General features: G+C 34.7%; 1 protein-coding gene across 1 annotated transcript; it reads left to right on the forward strand.

Moving 5' to 3' along the window:
- Nucleotides 1-906: 906 nt before the first annotated feature.
- Nucleotides 907-21,388, forward strand: TMEM106B (transmembrane protein 106B). The gene is made up of 8 exons (XM_003782711.2): nt 907-1,124; nt 3,562-3,783; nt 8,315-8,378; nt 14,111-14,270; nt 18,348-18,488; nt 18,738-18,787; nt 19,537-19,590; nt 20,319-21,388. The coding sequence occupies exons 2-8, from the start codon at nt 3,564-3,566 to the stop codon at nt 20,455-20,457; spliced, it is 828 nt and encodes a 275-aa protein (XP_003782759.1). The 5' UTR covers nt 907-1,124; nt 3,562-3,563; the 3' UTR covers nt 20,458-21,388.
- The last annotated feature ends 1,549 nt before the right edge of the window (nt 21,389-22,937 follow it).

A 22,937-nucleotide genomic window follows, 5' to 3' on the forward strand; every position in this document is an offset into this window, starting at 1 on the left:
AAGAGTTTTTATCTTCAACAACAGTGTTGAGAAGGCTCACTAACACATGGATATGTATAGTGATCATTTTAAACATTAAACTGTATACTGTTTTGATATGCAATTCTTACTCTGACATATCTTCATACTCCATTGGCAAAACGCGCCGATCCTGTCAGAAGAGAGAAATAAATTACCATCACCTCTTTCCTTAGTTACTATGTTATTGGGGTCTCTAATTACGACTACCGAGTTAAATTCTCCACAGGCAGCGTCTCGTCCGCTCCTGATAGTTACTAGAAGCATCTGGTTGAACCCTCAAAACAACTCTGTATTGTTATTCTTGTTTTCTAAGTGAGATAACCGAGGCTATGAGATGATGGGGGAAGAGTTGCCCCATTCTACAGAGATGAGTTGAAGTACTGAGATTTAAGCTGAGGTCTCATCTCACACACCTGTTAACTAGCTACTGAGTTAAGGGAGGGGGCGAGGCAGCAAGTGCGAAGCATAACAAAGCAAAACACAGGGGCCCTTACTGCTTTCAGTTTCCCCTTCTAGTTGGTAAAAATTTCTGAATTAAAATAGAAGCGAGTTTTCTGCTGTCCCAAGCTTGTTTACAAACCGGTTCGTCCTACTCCTAAGAGCACGTCTACGACGACTCAACAGAGTGTGACCCAGGAGGCTGCTCAGGTGAAAGCTGAGTCAAATGGAGCACATTTTTTCTCTTTGCAAAAGGAATGGTTGCATAAGGGAAAGGGGGAAATTCTTAAACCATCCATAGATAGAGCGGCCAAATTTTACTTTAATATCTAGGAACGCAAGGAAAAAAGAAACCTAAACCCACCACAACAGGATGTGGGTTTCAGACTTTCAGGTCAGCGGAAGAAAGACGCATGCGCCCTACGCGCTCCGCCGGCATCCCCGCCCCTCCGGGAGCGCTCTGCGCAGGCGCGCGTGAGGTTTGCGGTAGGCCTCAGCTGATCCTGCCCTTGTCCCGCCCCTCCCCCTTCCCAACTCAGCAGCTGCCCGGCGCGCCGGGCCGGTCTTTCCATCCCCCCTCCACCTGGGACTGCGGACTCCGGGACCTTGTCCTAGGGCCTGTCTGCGCCGAAGGAGCCGGGGACTCCGCAGCGCCCCGCGTGCCGGTGAGCGACCCCAGTACTTGCAGACCCCAGCTCCCTTTCCAAAGCTGGGCTGAGCGCGGCGCCCCGGGATAAGCCGGGCCTGAATAGAGGTGGAGGAGGGGAAGCCGCTGGGGAGCAGGTCTGCTGCCAGACGGGGTCTACTCACGGGCTCGAGATGGGGGTGTTGTCACGTTTTCTTCCCCTGATTCAGCCTCCTACCAAGGAGCCCCGCTTTGGCCCAAGTCCGGCCCTCGGGTGTGATTCTAGGCCCCCCCTCCAATACCTTGTGCGTCAGGTGGCCCTTGGTTTTGCCATTTCTTGAATTCTTTTGCACTGTTGCCTGGATCTTTTAATCTTTTACTTTTACTTTTAATCTTTACAGAGTAGGCTTTTTGCTGGGTTTTGTTTATGGAGGTTTGGAAGGGCTCAGGTTTTCGAGCCCTTTTATAACTTAAACCAGCGTCGCACAGATGATCGCGGCCCATTTAAACTGGATGGTACTAAACGTGTGTGTGTGTGTGTGTGTGTTATAAACACATAGACACACATATGTATACAACAGATGTGTGTATATGTATGAATACATACTCGTGTATGTGTATATTTACTCCCTCCTCAGACGAATCAGAGATCCGTGTTTGTTGACAAATTAAGAGACTGGTATGAAAACGTTGCGCACAGGGATGAGGAAAGAGGTCTAGCACCCCTTTTTAAATTAATGAGTTTCCAAGATTAAAAGTGATTAAACTTGTCAGTTCTCTGAAGAAATCTAGTAGGGACAATCTAGTATCTAGTATCTGACAATCTGGCACTTGTCCAAACACCTGCCTAAGGCAGAGTCACAGACGGTAACTGTTAGATTACAACAGAAAACTGGCCCAGACCAAGGGGATGCACCTTCTACCCCAGCTATTTTGAGTGAGATCCCAAGGATGCTCCTGAAACCTTGCTGCTGAGGCCCAGTGATCCACACAGACCCCCCCCAAATCACAGTGTGTGGGGTCAGTGATGTTAATTCATATTTGAATCACCTGTTAGCTAGCAAGGGTTTGTTTGGCTCAAACACTATCACCGAGTCATAGTAAGATAATACTTTTTTAGAAGTCGGAAGTGATATTGTATATATGCATTATACATACAAATGTGTTTTTCAATTTACGTGGACAGTATTTGCAGAGGCCTTTTCTTAAATAGTGAAATAACGAAAAAAAACTTAATTTCTCATTTTACACTTTGAAGTTTGTATACTAGATATATAGTTTTTATTCTGCTCTTCACGCTATGTTTGGCCAAGAAGTGGGTTGCATGCCAATTTTAAATAACACATTTTTCTTCCCATTATAGGATGAATTGTGTTATATAGAGTGTCAGTTTTCCTTATTCGAATAAATGAGAATTTTTAAAAGAAATATTTGTATGAAAGTCTACAATCTATTTTTAGGAACTGATAATAGATACATGATCAGATTTAAAAAGTAAAATTATGTTATTTTTAAATTTCACCTTTTTATTAACTTTTCCAGAGAATATCAGCAGGTTGGATTATGTGACTGTTAAATTCTTTTCAGCCTTAAAATTGTATGACCTTAATTGCAATGTTACTACATAACCTAACTACAGAGGTTATTTTTGTATTAGTATTAGTACTAATTACATATTCTTACTTGGATTTTAAATTTATATTTAATGTTACCTAGGTTGTTTTTGATACTGTTATCCTAAAATTTTAAAGTTAATGTTTTAACTTTACTTGCTCTATGTTGGTAAGTTATACTTAATATTTTGGAATATTAGTTTCTTAATTTTAACTCTGCCATCTGTTGAATAAGAGAAAAATCTGCATGATTTGGGATTTTTGAAGTATTTTGTTGTTGCAAGTGTTTAAATGTTTAAAAAGCAAGAAAGTTCAGTAGGGAAGTGAAGGATTCCAGGATGAGAAGGATTGTGGATTTTATTTATTACAAAGAGTTATAAGTTTCTAAAATCTGTAAAGTACTGCTTTGAAATTACCTGGTTATACACCTGATATCTAATTTTTCATATGGCCAAAGCATTTTTTTCCCTTTATTGCTAATTGGCTTACAAGTAGAATATATTTTTGTTTTGTTTTTAAATGAAGCCTGCTTGTTTCTTTATAAAGAATCCCTAGGTGTAGACTTTCATGAAATTTTAATGTTTGGAAGCCCATGCTCATCAGAACCCTCATAGGATATCATTTCATATTTTCCTCAGAAGCACTTCTGAACTAGTAAATGACACCCTTCTCTCAGACATTATTTAGATTGAATAGAATTCCAATCTAAAAATTGTGTGGGCCCTCTCTTGAAGTCCATTCTAATTAGATTACCATATATGTCATGTAGAGTTCTGGATTATACTTTCTCCCCTGACATTTATAAGATTTGTCTTGTCTTTTCTTTGTCTTTTTTCTTTCTTTCTCTCTTTCTTTTTTTTTTAGACATGGGAAAGTCTCTTTCTCATTTGCCTTTGCATTCAAGTAAAGAAGATGCTTATGATGGAGTCACATCTTCTGACAACATGAGGAATGGATTGGTTAGTGGTGAAGTCCATAATGAAGATGGAAGAAATGGAGATGTCTCTCAGTTTCCATATGTGGAATTTACAGGAAGAGATAGTGTCACTTGCCCCACTTGTCAGGGAACAGGAAGAATTCCCAGAGGTATGTTGCCATTGCATTTTTTTTCCTTTAAAGAATGACTTTAGGTGGTTGCACAAATATTATAAAACCTATGAGTCTAAGCAGCCTGCTGTTTTAAAAGATTTTTAGAATTAAAGTAAAAACTTCCTATTAGCTATCTTCAATTAAAAAGCATAGAAAAATACAAACATAAAAATATTAAGACCAGCCTGAGCAAGGGTGAGACCCTGTCTCTAAAAAAAATAGCCAGGCATTGTGATGGGCGCCTATAGTCCCAGCTACTCAGGAGGCTGAAGTAAGAGAATCACATAACCCAAAGACTTTGAGGTTGTTGTAAGCTATGACGCCATGGCTCTCTATCAAGTATAACAAAGTGAGACTCTGTCTCAAAAAAAAAAAAAAATTAAAGTTCCTAAAGCAGTAATGAGAACCACCTCACTACCTTTAATGTTTTTTCTTTCCCACCTTTTAAAGCAAATATACATTGTCTCTTGACTAAAAACTTGGTCCTATTTGGCATCTACAGAAGCCATACCACAGTTGTTTTGCTATCTTAGATGTCAGAAGCAACTTAAGTAAATTGGTGACCTAATATCTTTAATTCATTATCTAAATAATAGTATAAGCAGACCATGCCCTAATCACTTATTTCTAAAAGGAACTACATGCAGAGAGATGCTGTATGAACATGAGTTGGAAAAGAGTCTGTGGTTTATCATAGGGGAAGTCCGCAGGAAATAATTCCTTACGTGCTGTTTGTGGTTTACTTTAGTAACAGTAGCAATAAGTAGAAACTATAATGTTACCTTTGCTATTCTCATTCTAAAAGCTGATACATGACCCTGGAGAGAACTTAAAGCAGTGTTTCTCAAACTCTTTGTCTCGAGGCATACTTGAACCTATAGTCAAACTCCTGTGGCACCCTTAATTATGTTGATCAAAAAAGAATGAAAAAGAGTATACTTACTGTGCTTTGAACTTCTTTTGAAAATAATTAATGATCTTTAAAAATTTTCATGGGACACCTGAGATCCTTTCACAGCGCACCAGTTGAAAATCACTACCCTAAAGTAACAGTATAATGTATATAAGGCACCATTGTCTCTGAGCAGGGTTTGGCCTTGGGGATAGTTTACATTTGTGATGGCCTTTGAATGTGATGGTTTTATCTTTGCAGAGATAGTAACTTTTTGAAAATAAAATAATTATTGCAATTGAAAGGATTGATGTACCAGGTTGAGGTAGAAAGCTAGTTATATTTTTTAAGTTTGACTAATAGGCTTTTTTGGCGGTCGGAACATGGATTGTGGAAAGTAGGAAATCAAGGATAGTTCCTGAGTTAATTTTTTTACTTGTTTTTGTTTGTTTAGCTGAGCAACTAAAGAATGGAGCAGCATTCTTCATATTAAAATGAAGAAAAGATGATTTGAGTGTCTGTGTCAGGGGAGAGATCAGGAGCTCAATTTTAGACATATGTTTGGAGATGCCTATTTGAGATGGAAGTGAATGTGTTCAGTAGGCACTTAGTTATAGTAAAGGTCTGAAATTCAAGTGCAAGTCCTAGCCTGGAGGCATCAATGTATAGATGATACTTAATGCTGAGCTGGATGAGGACAGCAAGCTAGTCAGTGCAGATAGGAAAATGATAGCCTAGCACTGATCCCTGGAACACTGAAGCATTTTGAGGTCAGTGACATGAGAAAAATCTAGCAAAAAGGTACAGCAAGAGGGGCAGGAGGAGATCACAGTGTCTGGTGTGCTGGGAGATAAGTGAAGAAAGGGTGCCATGTAAGAAATAGTGGTCAGCTGCAGATGCTCCCAGTAGGTGAAGTACTGTGAAAACTGAGAACTGATCACTGGATTTGGTGACACAGGGGCCACTGGAGATCTTTAATAGAGCAGTTTTGGTAGCCTGTTAGGTCACATGTAGCATGTATAGAGTAAGCTTAAGAACACATAGGAGGGGATGATTTATATAGATAGAAATGAGCTCATCTGAGGAGTCTGGCTCTGAAGAAGAGGGGAGAAGAAAGGCGGTTACTAGAAGGGGCTATAAGATGAGGAGAGAGTTTTTTTTAAAGATATAGTAAGTAGTAGATGTTTGTATGGTGATGAGAATTATGTTAGAAAATATTAGTAATGTAGGAGTGGGCAGAATTATGGGAGCAATGTCCTCAAATAGGCAAAAGAGGACATGATGCAGTGCCCCAGTGCAGAGGACATGAGCACAGGTAGTTTAATAATAAAAGAAAGTAGAGTGTACGGACACAGAAGCAGATAGCTGGCTAAATGTGATGGTGAGAGCTTGTAGAAGTTCTCCTCAGTTTATCACATGAACTAAGAATGAGGAAAGAAGAGAAGATATAGAAAATTTGAAAAAACAGTTGAAAGTTATGAAATTGTGGTCTTGGAGAGTCAGATTGAGAGGGTGAACTTGGGAAATACAGTGATCTAAAATAAGATTGTTGAGTGTAGTTGTTTTTCTCTAGCCATATTTAGCAGTGTAAATACAGATATATGCATAGTAGCCAGTTTGGTTTTAATCAAGATTGTAGTTTAACCTAAGTAATACCTCTTAATGAGACAGCATTTGTAAACCTGCAGATACACACACACACACGTACACATATACACAGGCAAACCCTGAGCTACAAACATCCAACTTACGTAAAATTTGCACTTATGAACAGAGGCTATTATAGGTAATAGGTAAATGTACCTGTACCAACTTACGTACAGATTCAACTTAACAAATCTACAGAGTCTATTTTGCTAGTAACCCAAGGACATACATATGTGTGTATATGTATACATATGATATTTCTATAATTTTATGTGAGTGTAATGAGGGAACACACCTGCAGGGAGAATAATAGAATCATTATAGAAAGTTTTTAAAGAGAATTTTTGACTATTTGGTAATTTAGTAGTAGTTAATGGGAAGAGCCAACCTCTGATAAGATTAGAAAATTGGCATTTTTAAAGTTCCATTTATCTGCTAAAGCTTCTGGATATAGGTCAACCCAAAAAAGAAATCGTGGATTTTGAAGTAACTTAAATGTGGTTTGAGGCGTGAACTGAAAGGGCTCTGGAAGTTCATTATGGAGGGATTCTTCAAGGGTTGTTAGACTTAGTAATTGTGAGTTTCGGTTTTCTATGGGTGTTGCCGTAAGGGTCTCACGGAAAAGTGATGTCTCGAAGAAAAAGCACACTTATTGAAGTTGTGTTTTAAATAAAGGTGACCATCTGCTTGCTCAGCCTTCTTTATTTGCTGTTGGTTTATATAGGGAATCTTGTGCATGTGCACTATGCACCAGTGACCTCATTAACATTCATTACAATCCCTCTGCACATGCGCATTGGACATCAATGACTTCATTAATCCATTTAAACATCTTATGACCACCTGCCCTGTAAGTAGCTCCTCCCTAGTAATCTAATAATCCACCCAACATACACCTTTAAGCATAATCCTTTTAACATAACCAGTTTTAGCATAACTTAATGAAGAACATGTTGTCAGTTATTACTTTCTTTGTTCTTATCTGATGATGCCTGAGGCTACTGGGGAAAAGAGACAAATTGAATGTCTGTTCTACTGACCTTGCCATTTGGAGGCAGTTGCTTTGAATCTTTAAGTAAAGCATAGAGAAACTTCTTGGACATACAGGAATTTGTGTGCAAACCTCTGCACCCATGTAGAACTTAAGTCAGGGGGTTTTTGCTAGACCCTTTTATAAGGAATTCTCAGGCTGGACTTCTCAAAAGTCTTTTATGAGCCCAGGTTTCATCTGTGCCATTAGATACGTGTATGCATTGGGTAAATTCCTCGTCTCTTGAGGTCCCCTAGCACATTTCCATTCCTGGACCCATCAGCAAGCGACCTTCGTCACTAACCATAGATCAGGAAAGGTTACCTATGGGTATCTGGCCAGTTTTCCAAAGGGCTTTTTCATTGGCCTTATAAAGTCAACCTTAATTCCTTAACACATTCTGGAAATGCTATTCCAGCCAAAGCCTTGGTCATGTTAGGCCCACAACTAACTTGGCCACATGGGATTCTGTCTCAGTTTCTCACAAGTATGCCTGCACAAAGTCTTCACTGCTCTCTCTCAAACAGCTTTTTTGGCCAGAGGCATTTAGGTGTTTCACCTATATATGGGGCAGTGTAAGAACCTCTGCAATGATTGAGTTTCAGGAAAGGGAGAGAGCGGTGTTTCTCCTGATGTCATGACCAAATCAGAGTCTTAAAGGACAACAGTGGAGTTGAAAGAAGGCCTAATAAATTCAGATCTTCTCAAAGCTGGGAATTTTAGAATTTTTTCACTGGAAGAAAGAGTAATGGAGCCCTTATTTATGATGCCATTTTTTATTAGCTAAACATCTAATTCTGACAAAACAGTTACTTCTCTATAAGTCAACTTTTGTTGGATAATTTTTGGAAGACGTAGCAATTTACTAAAGGAATGACATGGTCTTTGCAACTCAGGTTATGATAGTTCTTCACTATATTCTTAATCAGGCATGTTAATAAATTTCTTTTCACATTTAGGGCAAGAAAACCAACTGGTGGCATTGATTCCATATAGCGATCAGAGATTAAGGCCAAGAAGAACGTAAGTAATTATAAGAAACTGGCATGGTTTCAGGTTTTATTTTCATTTTTTTGTATTTTTTTCCAAATTATGTATAAACAATTACTCAGTTAAAACTACTAATAGGAAAAATGCTGTTAGGTTATTGAGTTAGGTCATCATATAGTTTGTGTCATTAAACAAAACAAGGATTCCTGATTGGGGTAGAGTCTTGAAAGCAGCATGGTATCTGTATATTCTCAAATCGGTGTATTAAAACAAATCTGGAATAGCAGTAGGCAGCATACACACACATGTCATTTTTATAAGAAATGGGCAATGAGCTATTCCAAACAAACCCAGAATAAAAATGAGTATTCAAACATGATGACAAGTTTGAGCAAGACTCAAACATGCTTAGCAGATACATGGGGTTTGTGAAAGGAAGCAAAAACAGGAGTTCTTGAGACTCTTAAGAACCCTGATACACAAATAAATACCCTGTCTGGAAAGAAGAGGACCCCATCAAAGTACTCCTGGCAAATACTTCTAAAAATAACCTGCTAAAATGGGAAGACTCTGCATGCTCCATCTGGAGAGTGGAAAAAGGCCACAGAGAGCCACTAAGGGCCTTGAGACGATCAAAAGGAATTGGACCATCTACTGTCCTCAGAGACCTGAAGAAACCTCAACAAAACAAAACCCACAAAACGCTTGCAAAAGAACACAGACATGGGGGTGGGGGGGAGGTATTAGGTAGAATCCAATTTGTACAGAGCAGGAGTTAGGATTAAAGGAGAGAACCAGTTCATAGTAGGGAGATAATCACAGAACTATGGAGGTGAATATACATAGACGTCTTCTTTTTTAATACTTTGCATAAAAATAGAGGGTAGAGCCCATGAAACCTTTACCTGAAAGTACAAAAACTCTTCTCATTTAAGCATGACCAACAGGAAAACATTACAATAAACCATCATACAAAGATACTTTTTTTAAAAAAGAAAGTGAACTGAGCAGAATGCTGACAGATGATAAAAGCATATGAGAAAAGCAGATGAAAACTTTAATATTGGAGAACCTATGACAAAACAGAAGATAGAAATTGGAAACTCAGACGTGAGATAACTGAGCAGTGGGAGATGGTGAAAAGAGAGTTTACAGACCTCTGGAAAGAATTAGGAAAAAAATGTCCACAAAACTGGAAGAACACAGGTATGAATACAGACCCTGCAAAGTCCAAGAGGGGAAACAGGATAAAGAGGAGGAACAACAACATAACACACACAAATTACTGAAAAAGATTTAGGGGAAAACCATACAGAAGACAAAAAATGAAACTTGAACATGTACATCATTTGAGCTCTTAAAGAAGAAAATTGAAGGAGTAGAACTGACAAATTCTAAACATTAATTCAAGAACTTCCTAAAGTAAAAGAAGGCGTGAGTCTATATGTGTATAGTGAAAAGACATACTATACTGTGATCCTGAAAGAAAGAAACCAGTTCTTGGACTTTAATGGTTAAAAAACAAAACAACAAAAAAGGCTTGCACACCCACGTAAAAGAATCAATCTGTAAGAAATATGAAATAGAAAATAAAATTGACATACTACTTAACCATAAACAAGTGAGAAATAAAGTAACATATTTAGTAATCATGGAAATAAAATGAATCAAAGATTTTACAAACAGTTGGTCTGACTTTTTATTATGAGATGTATAAACAGATATGATACGGCAGCCTTTTACAACCTGCTAGTTGGAAGGTATGACTTAGAATCCAGAAGTAATAAAAGGAAAAAAAAAAAAAACAGATAAATTTGACAAATACAAACTTTTATAGATGAAAACATGACCATAATTGAAGTTAGAATACCATGATAAGCTGGAAAGTAATGTTTACAAATTATATCACAGACAAAGACTCAATATCCCAACTCTATAAAGAGCTTAAATTTTTAGAAGAAAAAGGCCAACGACCAAGGAAAATAGACGCTATGAACAGCTTAGTTCACAAAAAGGAAATGCAAATGACCTTTAAACATCTGAAAGGATGTTCAATCTTGCTCATGAAAGAAATATAAATTAAATCTACTTGGAGATAATTTCTATCAAATTGGCAAAAATCCAAGCTTTTGATAACATATTTTGTTAGCAATACTGAGTGAAAACAAGCGTATACCTGCCTTGCTAGTGTATGGGGATTTGGCATTAGCTAGCAAAATTACATATACATGTACTTTTGGCTCAGGAGTTCTACTTTGAAAAATCTATTCTAAGGACAGTTGTCAAAGATAGTAAATGGCATTTGTAGAAATTATACATTGCGCCAGTGTTTGTGATAGCAAACAACTAGAAACCATGTGAATAAGCAATAGTAAAGGATTGGTAGAATAAATTATGCTACGTGTACACAACAGTAAAATAGAATGAGGAAGAACTGTATTTTAGTGCAGTGTAATATTCCAAACAGATTTATATTTGAGAACAGACATCATACACACACATACATCCCATCAGTGGAATAATAAACAAAAACCAATAGAATGGATTACTGTCAGAGTTTGGGAGGGAACTTGTAAGAAGGAATAGAGAAGCAAGTAGAAATCTGTGTGTATGTGTGTGCATTCTTTGGGTTTAGAACCATGTACTTTTTTATGTAATTAAAAGATCAAAAGTAAAAAAAAAAAAACATGTAGCTGGTAAAAACTGAAACAAAAGGGAATAGATGATTCTAACTGTATTACCAAGTTGGTGACATAAACACAGTTGAAGGAATTACCTTAAGTGACTTGAAAACATTGTGTTTTAACTATTAATATCAAGTAAGATATGTTCTAAATGGTAAGGAGAACCAGAACAAATCTTAAGTTGCCCTCAATATCTGCATTATTATGAGTGCTGTTCATGTAGTTGTAAAATTTTATATGTAAAGCAAATAAGTAATTATGGAAATGCCATTAAGGAGTAAGATTTTCAGCTTAAGAACAAAGAGTACAAAATCAAGTAAATGGGATTCTCTACTTCCAACCAAGATGTCATAGCAGACACTAGATACACCCTCCCTCCTGAAATAACTAAAAAAACTGGACAAGTACGTGAAACTATATATTCTGACACTGGCCATGAGGCAGCATAGGACAGTGTTCCTGAGAAAGGGAAGACAGAGGAGATCAGCCCTGTGATTGTACCAGATAACTGTGTAGAGAAAGGTTCAAGCCTACACAGTGCAAGGGAGGGAACCAGGCAGAACCCAGCAGTCCGTCTTAATTGAAGAAATAGAGCTGGGAATCTAGGAAATCAGATGACTAGAGTACCAGTGGGTAAAGAGCTGCAGAGGGTGATGAGTCTGAGTCCTGAAAAATATATGTGTGTAGGGAAAGTACCTGAGACTATGCACAGACCATGGGAGCAAAGGGCCTAGGCCTCTGAGCTCACACAAGGCCAGGAGTAATTTGTTGTTTCTCAATTTGCAGTAAAATTATAATATTTGGGGAATAATTCTGAGTCTTTTAATTTTTTACAAATGGGGGAGTTGTGATGAGAAAGTTAGAAAATATTTATTAATTGCTTTGTCTATAAACTTCAGCTATGTCATTTAATCCTCAAACGTAGGGATTTTAAAGTGGAAGAAGTGCCTTAATTACTGCAGGTAGGAAATGGGAGAAATACAATTCTGACTTGACTCCAAATATACCTTACAACCTTCATAACTTCATCAGGATCTTGTAACTCTCAAGATTCAGTTAATGTTCCTAGAGCCATAAAAAAAAAAAATATATATATATATATATGTTATACATATATATGTACATATGTATGTATATTATACATACATATATACATATATATACATATATATGTTATACATATATACATATATTAACATATATGTTAATAATGTTATATATAATGTTATATAATATATAATGTTATACATATATATATAATATACATATATATATATATATAATGATTTATTTTGTAATGAAGATCCATATACTTTGTCAATAAACTAACCGATTTTTCAACTTTGGATGAAATGTTGCATAGAATATTATTACCCGGTTGGGTTCAATAATATTTGTTATGACTGTAAACTGGCTGTGCAGAGAAATTTAGAACACTGACTCATATAGTCACAACTAGGATTGAGTTGTAGGCTCTAAGCCCTAAAAGATTATGGTGAGCTCACCTGCCCATAAGTAATTAAAAATAAAACAACACTAAAGTATAGAAACTCCATTTTTATTGTGATGATTTTTAAACTCCTTATATCTTTTTGGGTGTTTTGATATACTTCAGGTGTTGTAAATATTTGTTTAAACTACCATACTGGGTAATTGAGTAGCAGTCACAGACCTACTCAGGTTGAGAGAAAGTCCATAGTGAGTAAGTGGGAACTACTTCTTTGCCCAAGACGACAGTATGGACTTAGGAGCAGTAATGTACCAATTTTTTTTGTTTTTATTGTGTTTTTTGGTAAACCATTTTGCACTCTTTTCTTTTTTTTTCTTTTTTTTTTTTTTTTTTTGAGATAGAGCCTCAAGCTGTCTCCCTGGGTAGAGTACTGTGACATTACAGCTCACAGCAACCTCCAACTCCTAGGCTCAAGCGAGTCTCCTGCCTCAGCCTCCCAAGTAGCTGGGACCACAGGAGCCCACCACAACACCCGGCTATTTTTTGGTTGCAGCTGTCATTGTGCAGCCGGCCCGGGCTGGCTTCGAACCAGCCACCTTGGGTGTATGTGGCTGGCCCCTTAGCCACTTGAGCCACAGGTGCCGAGTCTTGCAGTCTTTTCTTAGGCAACCTAAATCCATCAGTGCATTTAGAAGGGAGTTAGTGGGAAGGAAAGAGTAGAAGAAAAAATAAAATGAATTTTTTTCCATTACTGGAATATTACAAAAAGAGGGAAGTAAGTGACATATAAGACTTAGAAACAAAAAAGCATTCTGTAAGTTTCAGTAGAGGCTGTATAGTAGAGAGATCAGAAAATAGTTTTCAGGAAACTCTAGTCTTGAGGTTAATCTTGAAGAAAATTTTTATCTATGGAGATTGGAAAGGAGAGCAAGAGATGGAAGGGAGTAAGTTTCACAGTAGTTAGAAGAATGACAAAGGCATGTAGGGTTTATTTTTTTCCTTGTTTTGTATCTGCATTTAGTTATCTCTTTTCTTGATTTAAAAAATACAACAGTGTAAGACTACCTTTAAAGTAGAGTTGATCCATGTAAATAATATTTTTAAAAGCATACTTAAGTACTTTGAGATGAGGAACTTCAGAAAGGACTGGTCACAGTGAGAATAGTTGACACAGCATGTAGTTATGTCATTATTAATTTTAAGAGCTTCTCCGGCAGTTCTGATGAGCAGTCACTTTACCAGCATTGTATAAAAGTCAACTCACATGTGAAAATTCTACTTCAGTGAATTCAGAAGGAATCTTGAAATTTGTATTTGTATAAAATTTCTTGCTTTGATTATATTATGAGCCTGATTTGGGAATCACTACAGTAAATTAGTCTATCACTTATAAGCCTAAAATCCCAGCAAGTCTCCAAAACAGTGAATTAATCTTTTAAGGAAAATATTTTAGCACTTAATAGACCCAGAACTAACTTTAACCTATACTTTTAGAATGGAAAAATTTGGTAAAATTAATACATTTTGTACATGTTGTTCATATATTAGGGGAAAAACTTCTATAGAAAATATCCTTTTTAAATGCTGCATTATGTGCTTGTTAATAAACACATATTTTCTTTCCTTTTCAGAAAGCTGTATGTGATGGCCTCTGTGTTTGTCTGTCTGCTCCTTTCGGGATTGGCTGTGTTTTTCCTTTTCCCTCGCTCTATCGACGTGAAATACATTGGCGTAAAATCAGCATATGTCAGTTATGATCCTCAAAAGCGTAGAATATATTTAAATATCACAGTAAGTACAGATTTTTATGAAAAATATTTGAGAGCTTCTCCTTATCCTGTTAAGCAGTACCTTTGTCCCTGTCGAGAGGATGTTTGGTTTGTGTATACCTTTGCTATATTGACCTCTACCATTTCTGGTTCTGCTTAAAAAGACAACTAATAAATGCTGGCAATTCTGTATGTACAGAATCATTTAGCATTTTAAGATGGTTGTGGGGGGGGGTAAAATAAACTAAAAAGTTAATCTCCAGCAAAGAAGAGAAATATTACAATTTATTTTTCAACATATAACTCTGAATAGCTCCTAACAAAGTATTAACAGTTGATTTGGTAAATGCTGTAAATGTAACATTTTTATTTCCTTGTATTTTTTGAAATAAATTTTTTTCCATGTTTGGCAGACCATTTCTTACTGTGTTTAAAGATAAAATATAAGTGACTGATCTTTTTTGTGCAAACTAATATGCATAAAATTGCCCTCTGTGTTTCTCAAGGCAATACTTTTTAGAAGGGCTGTGTAACCTCTCCAATCTCGAAATGAGAACACAAGCAGGACCCAAGAAAAGGTCTTCTCCCTGTTTTCTATGTTAACATTTGTTTGAAAAGAAAGAAAAGAGGAAAATATTTATCAGTCACACCATTGGCAATCATTTATGGCCTCAGGCCTGAGTGGTATCTCTGTGACAGTGACCTGTTTGGAAGAGTGATACTGGACTTAGTTGGTTTTTTGTACACAGTTGGATGATAAGGTTAAGGTTAAGTGAGAGATGTCTGTGGTTTGGGATGGGAAGAAAGAGTTCTAGAGGGACAGAATGACATGTTAAAGTAAATCACTGCTAAATGACAGGAACAAAAGAGCTCCATGGATCCATTTATCTTTATTGCTTACTATCAAAAGTTACCAGTCTAAGAGCTTTTAAAAAAGAGAACAATATGGAAAGAGTATATATGAAAACATTCATAACACAGTGCCCATTGTAACTTGTTTCATATGACCAGGGAATTATCATTGGATATTGTCCTACTTTAAAAGCCTTTTAGAATAAGGAACATATTTTCCTCTTTCTGCAATATTTAGAACAGTGGCTGGATTTTTTTGTTCTGCCTCCAAAACTTGTCAGTATCACATACTGTAAATATGTAATAATAAATAATAAAAGGAATTTGATACTATCTTTTAAATACCTGAAGGTGTAGACAGAACATTAAATAAGGGATAAGATCGTTATTTAGATAAATATTAAGTTTAACTAGATGACAGTAAGAGCCTGAATTGCCTGTAGGTTCTCTATGATTATTTAAAAAAACAGAATTATATTGCTTTTGTTTCTTTAAATAAGTGGTATATAGTAGTACTACTTATTCTTTTTTAGTAACATCTCTCCACTTTATCATTAAAGACACTTGAAAACTCCTGTAATGTATAAAGGCTTTTATTTCCGCTTCCTAGACCAATGTGTGTATATATTCTAACAATGTATGTATACATTTATATACATGTATATGTGTATGTATGTATATATGTTTTTACAAATGTAATCAAAGGTTCTCATGTATGTGTAAAGGATACACAGACTCACGTTCATGTACATAAACACATGGTAACTGAGACCATACAACCTTTTTCCATATTGAATGGTCACATGTAGTCTGTTACATGACTGTAAAAATATAATTTACTCAAACCTAGTGGATCTTTAGGTCTCCTATTAGAAATATTCAGAAAATGTCTTTTGCTTAAACTTTGTTTCTATTTTAGATTATTTCTTCAGGATAAATTCCTGATAGTAAATTTGAGAATTAAAGATTATGATATTTTTAGGTGTTTTGTAATAAATCATCATTATTTTAAAGCTTATGATTGTGCTCCTTTTTTGACTTATAAATAAAATGGATTCTTATTACTCTTAGCAATAAAATCCCTGACCTTTAGTACAAAATTGTTACTCTATTTTTTCTTTGTCTTTCTTAGTATTTATCTTGATGCTTTCTTTCAATATATCTGTTTTTATTCTCATAGGCATTTTTGTTCTCAACCTGTTCACTTTATTGATCTCTTTAACATTCTAATGAAAGTTATGAACACTTCAGAAAAAGACATATATCAACAGTTATTTGCATATACAGGGGGTTATAAGATTCTCATAAATTCCACTCCTTGGCCTGCATCAGAAGATCAGTTGACCTCAAATTAACAATTTCTTTCCTATTATGTCTAGAAATTGACATGCATATTAAAAACCCAATATATAAAGGTGATTTCTACTATGCTACAGAATTTTTCTAAATATTTCTTTATATTTATAACAATAATGTAAATAATTAATAAGTGTGTATTTAAGTGTGACCCTATAATTGCTGATCTCTAGTATGTCTTTTTTACCCCTTTATACTAAAACTGTTTTCTTTCCTTCCCACTCATCCCATATTACATCCTTTTGTGTTTTTCTATATTCATATTAACTTATATAGATACACATGTGTTCAAGTTTATAAAAATCAGTATTTTCAAAAAGACAACAGTTTATACGTATTTTTGCATTTTGAGTTTCCCATTTGTTAATACCTTTGTATTAAGGTAGAAGCCTTTCCTCATTATTTGGCTTAAAAGTTAATAACATTCTTTTTGATGGCTACATAATATTCTCTATAAAGACTTAATATAATTTGTTCTGTCATCCTGTTTATGGTAAGCATTTATTTTATTTGCACGGCGTATTTTTTGCTACTACAAAGAATACTTTCATTAATATTTGAATGTATCTATTTCTGTGAAATAGATGCTCAGAAGTAGAATTGCTAGGTCAAAAGCTATCATATTTTTATTTTAGTGTATGCCCTAAGATACTTTTCAGAATGGTTGTGAAACTTCACGTATTTGCCAGCAATGTAAAAAAGTATACCCTTTACCAACATCCCTGCCAGTAATAGAATTTCTTTGCTTTCTACAAATTTTACTAGCTTGAGGGATATAAAGCAATATTGCATTTTTACAAATTAACTTTTTCCAGACTATAAATAAATTGAAGAATTCAAAAATATTTCCCAGCCATTTATATTTGCACTTTATTTGCTCATGCATATCCTTTGCTTTTTATGTCGTTTCCTATTTGCACTTGTCTTTTTTACACTCTTCTGTTTGTAAGGGGTTTTTTGTATATTATACAGAGGATGCCCCCAGAAAATGTATGCACATGTTAAGAAGGAAAAAACTCAATTAAAATTATAATAATATATACCAATAACAAAAGATGAATACAAGTCACATTGAGCACTTCTTATAATTGCAGAAGTCAAATGTATTACAATTTTAATAGTTTTTCCTTTCTTACAATGTGTATACATTTTTTAGCACCCTTTATAGATGCTGTAAATGATAGCCATTGCTATTTGCCTTACAAATATTTCTTCTGTATTTATCACTTAGTGTCCATTTATTTTATATCATTTGCTGTTTTTTTTATTTCTAGTTTAATACTTTCATTATGTTTTTATTGACTATTTTCTAAAGTAATATGAGGCAATAGTGAATTAGAAATGCAAAAGCCGACCCCAGCTGTTACTTAAGTGTAGCAATGATGTAACCACATTTCTGTCCAAACAGACAGACATTAATCTGTCTCATTTCTTTTCCATTGTGACCTGGTGTAAATGTCTGCTACTATATAAGTTAAAATACCAATTACCTTTAAGCAAAAAGCTTATTTTGAGTAGTATTTAACTAGGAAACAGCTTACTAGCATAGCTTATGAAGATTTATGTTAAGGGTTAGTAAAAATTTAGATAACATGTTAAAATTATTTTTATTAAATTCTTACTAAGACCACAAATACATTTTCTGGCATTATTTTTCCATATTCTGCATATTTTCTGTTTTTTATATTTTGAATTGTTTATTATAAACATATACATAGTTCTCAAGCATACACCCAAATAATTGGCTCATTTAATGTTGACATTTTGGGAATATTTTTATTCTTCTTAAATGAAGCATTAAGTATAATAGCTGAAGTGCTTTTCTTTATTAATTATAAATATATGTTTGTATGCATATTTTTAGCTAACCCTGTACATTTTTCTTTTATAGAATACACTAAATATTACAAACAATAACTATTATTCCGTTGAAGTTGAAAACATCACTGCTCAAGTTCAATTTTCCAAAACAGTTATTGGAAAGGCACGCTTAAACAACATAACCAATATTGGTCCACTTGACATGAAGCAAGTAAGTCTCAATCACGATATACTTTGGAGGAGTAAAATGAGTCTCAACTTTGCATATCATGTAACTTATGAAAGCATGGGATGTTTCCTCAAAAACTTAATTTTGAAATGTGTCCCTATATACAGAAGATGAAATCTTAGAATCAGACTTCTAAAGGAAGAGTTTTCTAACTCTTTGAAGTTATGAAGTATATCTGAAATAGTTGATGTTTTGATCTTATTCTCAGTTGTCCTTTTTATTGTCTTTCAGATTGATTACACAGTACCTACTGTTATAGCAGAGGAAATGAGTTACATGTTGTAAGTTCTAATTTTTAATAACTTTTTATAAATAATGAAGTATATAAAGTATGAAGACTATTTTTTACATTTCCATAATCTCATCCATCAGAACTACATTATGGAATATTCCTTTTGGCCCCAGTCATCCCTTTTTATTGTCTTCTTCTTTCCTGTTCAGCATATTGAACATTTATGTGCATAAACCTGTACACATTAAATTTTTTTTTTACTTTTCAGAATTAGGATCATATATACTATATCAATTTTTTTTAATTACTATACTTATAAGAAGCATATTCTCATATATACTTGTATTTGCTGCTGTTTTAGTATAGGATGACTAAAGTGCTAATAATGTTACTACCATATTTGTTTGAAGGTCTGAAGGTTTTAAATTGGGTCTAGGTGATTATTAACTCTGAACAGGTTAAAATAACTAAGTTTTCATCATCTTTTAATATTAGCCTGGGTATAGAACTTTTGGATAACTAACAAACCAGTTACCAGAATTTCAAAAGGGGAGTAAAATGTATAAGTAGTCCACAGCCCATATTGAAGTAGCTCTGCATCTGCAGAGGTATGAAGGCGTATATATTTTTAGAATAAGAAGTTATGAATATGTCAGTCATTATTTGAAGTCTAGAAAATGCTCAATAAATGCTTGTGTATCATGTATTCTTAATAGTGTCTAGTAGCTTTAATGTAGGAAGAATTTTAAATTAATAATTTATAACTTATATTCCTTCTCATTTTAATTTTCTTAACAGCGATTTCTGTACACTGGTATCCATCAAAGTACATAACATAGTAGTCATGATGCAGTAAGTATGAATTTTTTTTGAAAGAGCTATTTCTTATTAAGAATCTTAGATTTATATCATTGTCAGATAGCATCTGTTACATCTTTACAGGTGCCATCTCAGTAGGATTTTAAGCTTTCCAAGAGTGTTATAAAAGATCAAGTAAATATTATCCCATTTCACAAATTAGGAAATGGTTGTCCAGCGAAGTAGTACAGGATTTTGTGCCTGCTAAATAGTTAACGTGGACATGACAAGAGCTCAGGAAAACGGCAAGGATTGAAATAGAGAGCCCTGAGCACAACATTCAATGTCTAGCTGCCTTTGTAAACAACCACAGACAGTAGCTAGAAGTAATGTTACTGGTTTGTAAATTGGATGTTTTCCATGCCAATGAAACATTGTTGATTATAGCTTTGATATTTTGGATATTGGCTCCTTAACCTCTTTTCTATGATGAGAGAACTGTATGGTTATTTTTTAAGCACATAATGAACTTTATGTTTTTAACTAAAGATAAATTTAAAAAAAAAAAGTATGTTTATTGTATGTAATTATTTGGATAGGACTTGCTCATGTAGCATTTTTGTTGTCTGTTTGAGAATCTTCCCCTGGAGACCTGTGTCCATACATCAAGTTATCATTAATCAAATAATCTCTCTCTGGAGAGAATTTTGATGTTTAAACATAGTCTCACTCCAGAACATATTGAACATAGCTCCATTTCTCCCTGTTTATTTTGTCTTTAGAGTTACCGTGACAACCACGTACTTTGGCCACTCTGAACAGACATCGCAGGAGAGGTACCAGTATGTCGACTGTGGAAGGAACACCACGTACCAGTTGGGGCAGTCCGAGTACCTAAATGTGCTTCAGCCACAACAGTAAAAACTGAAAGAGATACATCCAGAGAAGGACAAGTATCTACTGCTATTTTCCATACTCCTAAAAAGGAGGTATTTCCTAACAGGATATCTTAAATTGAACAAACCTAAAGTTTACACTTCTATTTTAAGAATACAGTTAAAAGTACGTGGACTTGCAATTATTGCAAACTCTCCACTCTGTGTTAATGATATATTTGTACCAGAACCTTTTACTTGAATCTAAATTTACTGATTGATTTTCTTGTACCCCTGCATTCTAAAAGGGAAAGACCAAGACTTTCCCTATAGTATAATAATAATTATCTGAAAATCATAGTCCTTACCACTACTGAAAACATAATTTTAGTTTTGAACATAATTAGAGAAACTGAATTTCTGAATGTTTTTCTAGAAAATTACTGAAAGCCCTGTCGTTCATGGAAGACTTTTAAAGAATAGCCTTTTATCCCTGTTTTATAAATTGCCATTGTTACATGGTAGTTTTTCAACTACATGATATTTTAGCTTTTAGCTAAATGTTTTTAGCTTTTCATTTATTGAAATTCTACTTATTTGCATGTGTTTGTCAGTCTTATTTCAAACTAGTAGTTGCATAACACTTATAACCAAAATAATCTTTGAAAAATTCCCTACTCAAATTTCATTAAAGTCCTTCAATAATGTGTTTCATGTTTTTCCGTAGTAGTTATAGTTTGGTGAAAGTTTTGTGTGATCTTCAATCAGTCACTCAGTGTATAATATTGTAAATAAATAAACTGTGCATGGCCTTTATACAGCTTCAATAAATGTCAAAGTGGTATAGATTCAGAATTAGAGCAAGTTGCTCATAAAAATAAATACAGTGGAAACAGAGACCCATAGAATCAGAATAAGTTCCACTTACATGTTGGATCTGGCATAAAACAGATTAGAAATAAAATATTTTGATGCTCAATTTTTTTATGTTGCTTTTCATACTGAATAATGGTATGAAACTAACAACTGTTACATATACACCTATCAATTTTATAAATGTTTAAGAGGAGGAAAGTATTTCGTTAATAGAATAATTCAAGAAATTTTGTCATTAAATGGTGATGGCTATGTCACAGTAAAACCTATATAAAAATGCTATCACTTTGCACATCACATGGATTTGATGCCTCTAGCACTGAGATCCCCAACCCCTAGGGACCTGGTTGGCCTGTTAGGAAATGAGTGGCAGGTGAATCTGTATTTATAGCCACACCCAAGCACTTGTATCACTGCCTAAACTCCACTCCCACAACAACACACCCCTCTACTGCTGTGGAACAATTGTATTCCATGAAACCAGTCTCTGGTGTCAAAAAGATTGGGGACCTCTGCATCTAACAGTTACATTTTTAGAGTCTTCTAGTTTTGTTTTTAATTTTATTTAAAATTATTTTCAAGCGTGGATTATTGACTTACTTTGCTGTTTTATATTTTCAATTTCATTTTCCATTTTTGTTCTTTAACACTTTTCATTTATCAAGCTCTAAGGACCTTTTAAATATATACCATAAAGTATAGGGGCCGAGTATGATACCAAAAATTGAAGTGGGTTGAGATTAATTTCTGTCTGTTAATGACAGAAATCAGGTTTCCCATTCCCCACCCCCAAGTGCCTAACTTAGTTCTGAAACATAGTCTGTTTAAATTGACTCTTTCCAGTATAAAGCAGAATCTTTATTTCATCATTCAATTCTGCCTTTAAACACACTCAAGTCTTTTTAGCTTTTATGTTATTTTCTCCAAATTTTCCTGAGTAAACATCTTAAATTTAACTTTTTTGTTTATTAGTCTTCCCTTAATCCGTTGCTAACTTAGACATCCTTACTGTTGAACCCAAATCACCCTTTAAACTTATTATGGACTTTTTTGTCAAAACCAATCTTTATTTTTTTCCTCTGCTATGTTGTCTAACTATGACCATTCTCATTCAAACTGGATTCTTCAATATTACATAATTTTGCTTGTGTTTTTCCAGTCATTTTTATTTCTGTTCCTATCATTTTCTCATTTCGACATTAGCCATGTCTCTATATGATTTAGGCCCCCATTTGTCCCAAATTTTCTCATCCTATGACTTCAAAAATCACCTGTATCTATAGTAAGGCTTCCAAATTTGTTTCTCCATAACTGACCAATCACCTATCTAGTTTATTTGGCTAGCAAGCTAGAAATACATATAATACTTCAGTGATACATCTATAATACTTCTGTGTGACACATCTTACCACATCCCTCTTGTTTTGTACCTACCCTGCCGTGTCATGTTTAATTCAAAATCATTCATTTCTTCAAAAGCATCCTTTAGATATGCCTCATACAAAAATCAGTCCTTATTTATAACGCTTTTCCTTCTTTGTGTCTTTAACCTTGTAAAATTACCTTGTACAAATTAAATAGCTTTTTCTGATAATTTGTGGCTCTTATATCACATTGAAAAGTGGAGGGAACATGTGGTTTTAGTGACTT

This window comes from Otolemur garnettii, unplaced genomic scaffold (assembly GCF_000181295.1).
Source record: "Otolemur garnettii isolate 467f Iridium unplaced genomic scaffold, OtoGar3 scaffold00005, whole genome shotgun sequence".
NCBI classification, from domain to species: Eukaryota; Metazoa; Chordata; class Mammalia; order Primates; family Galagidae; genus Otolemur; species Otolemur garnettii.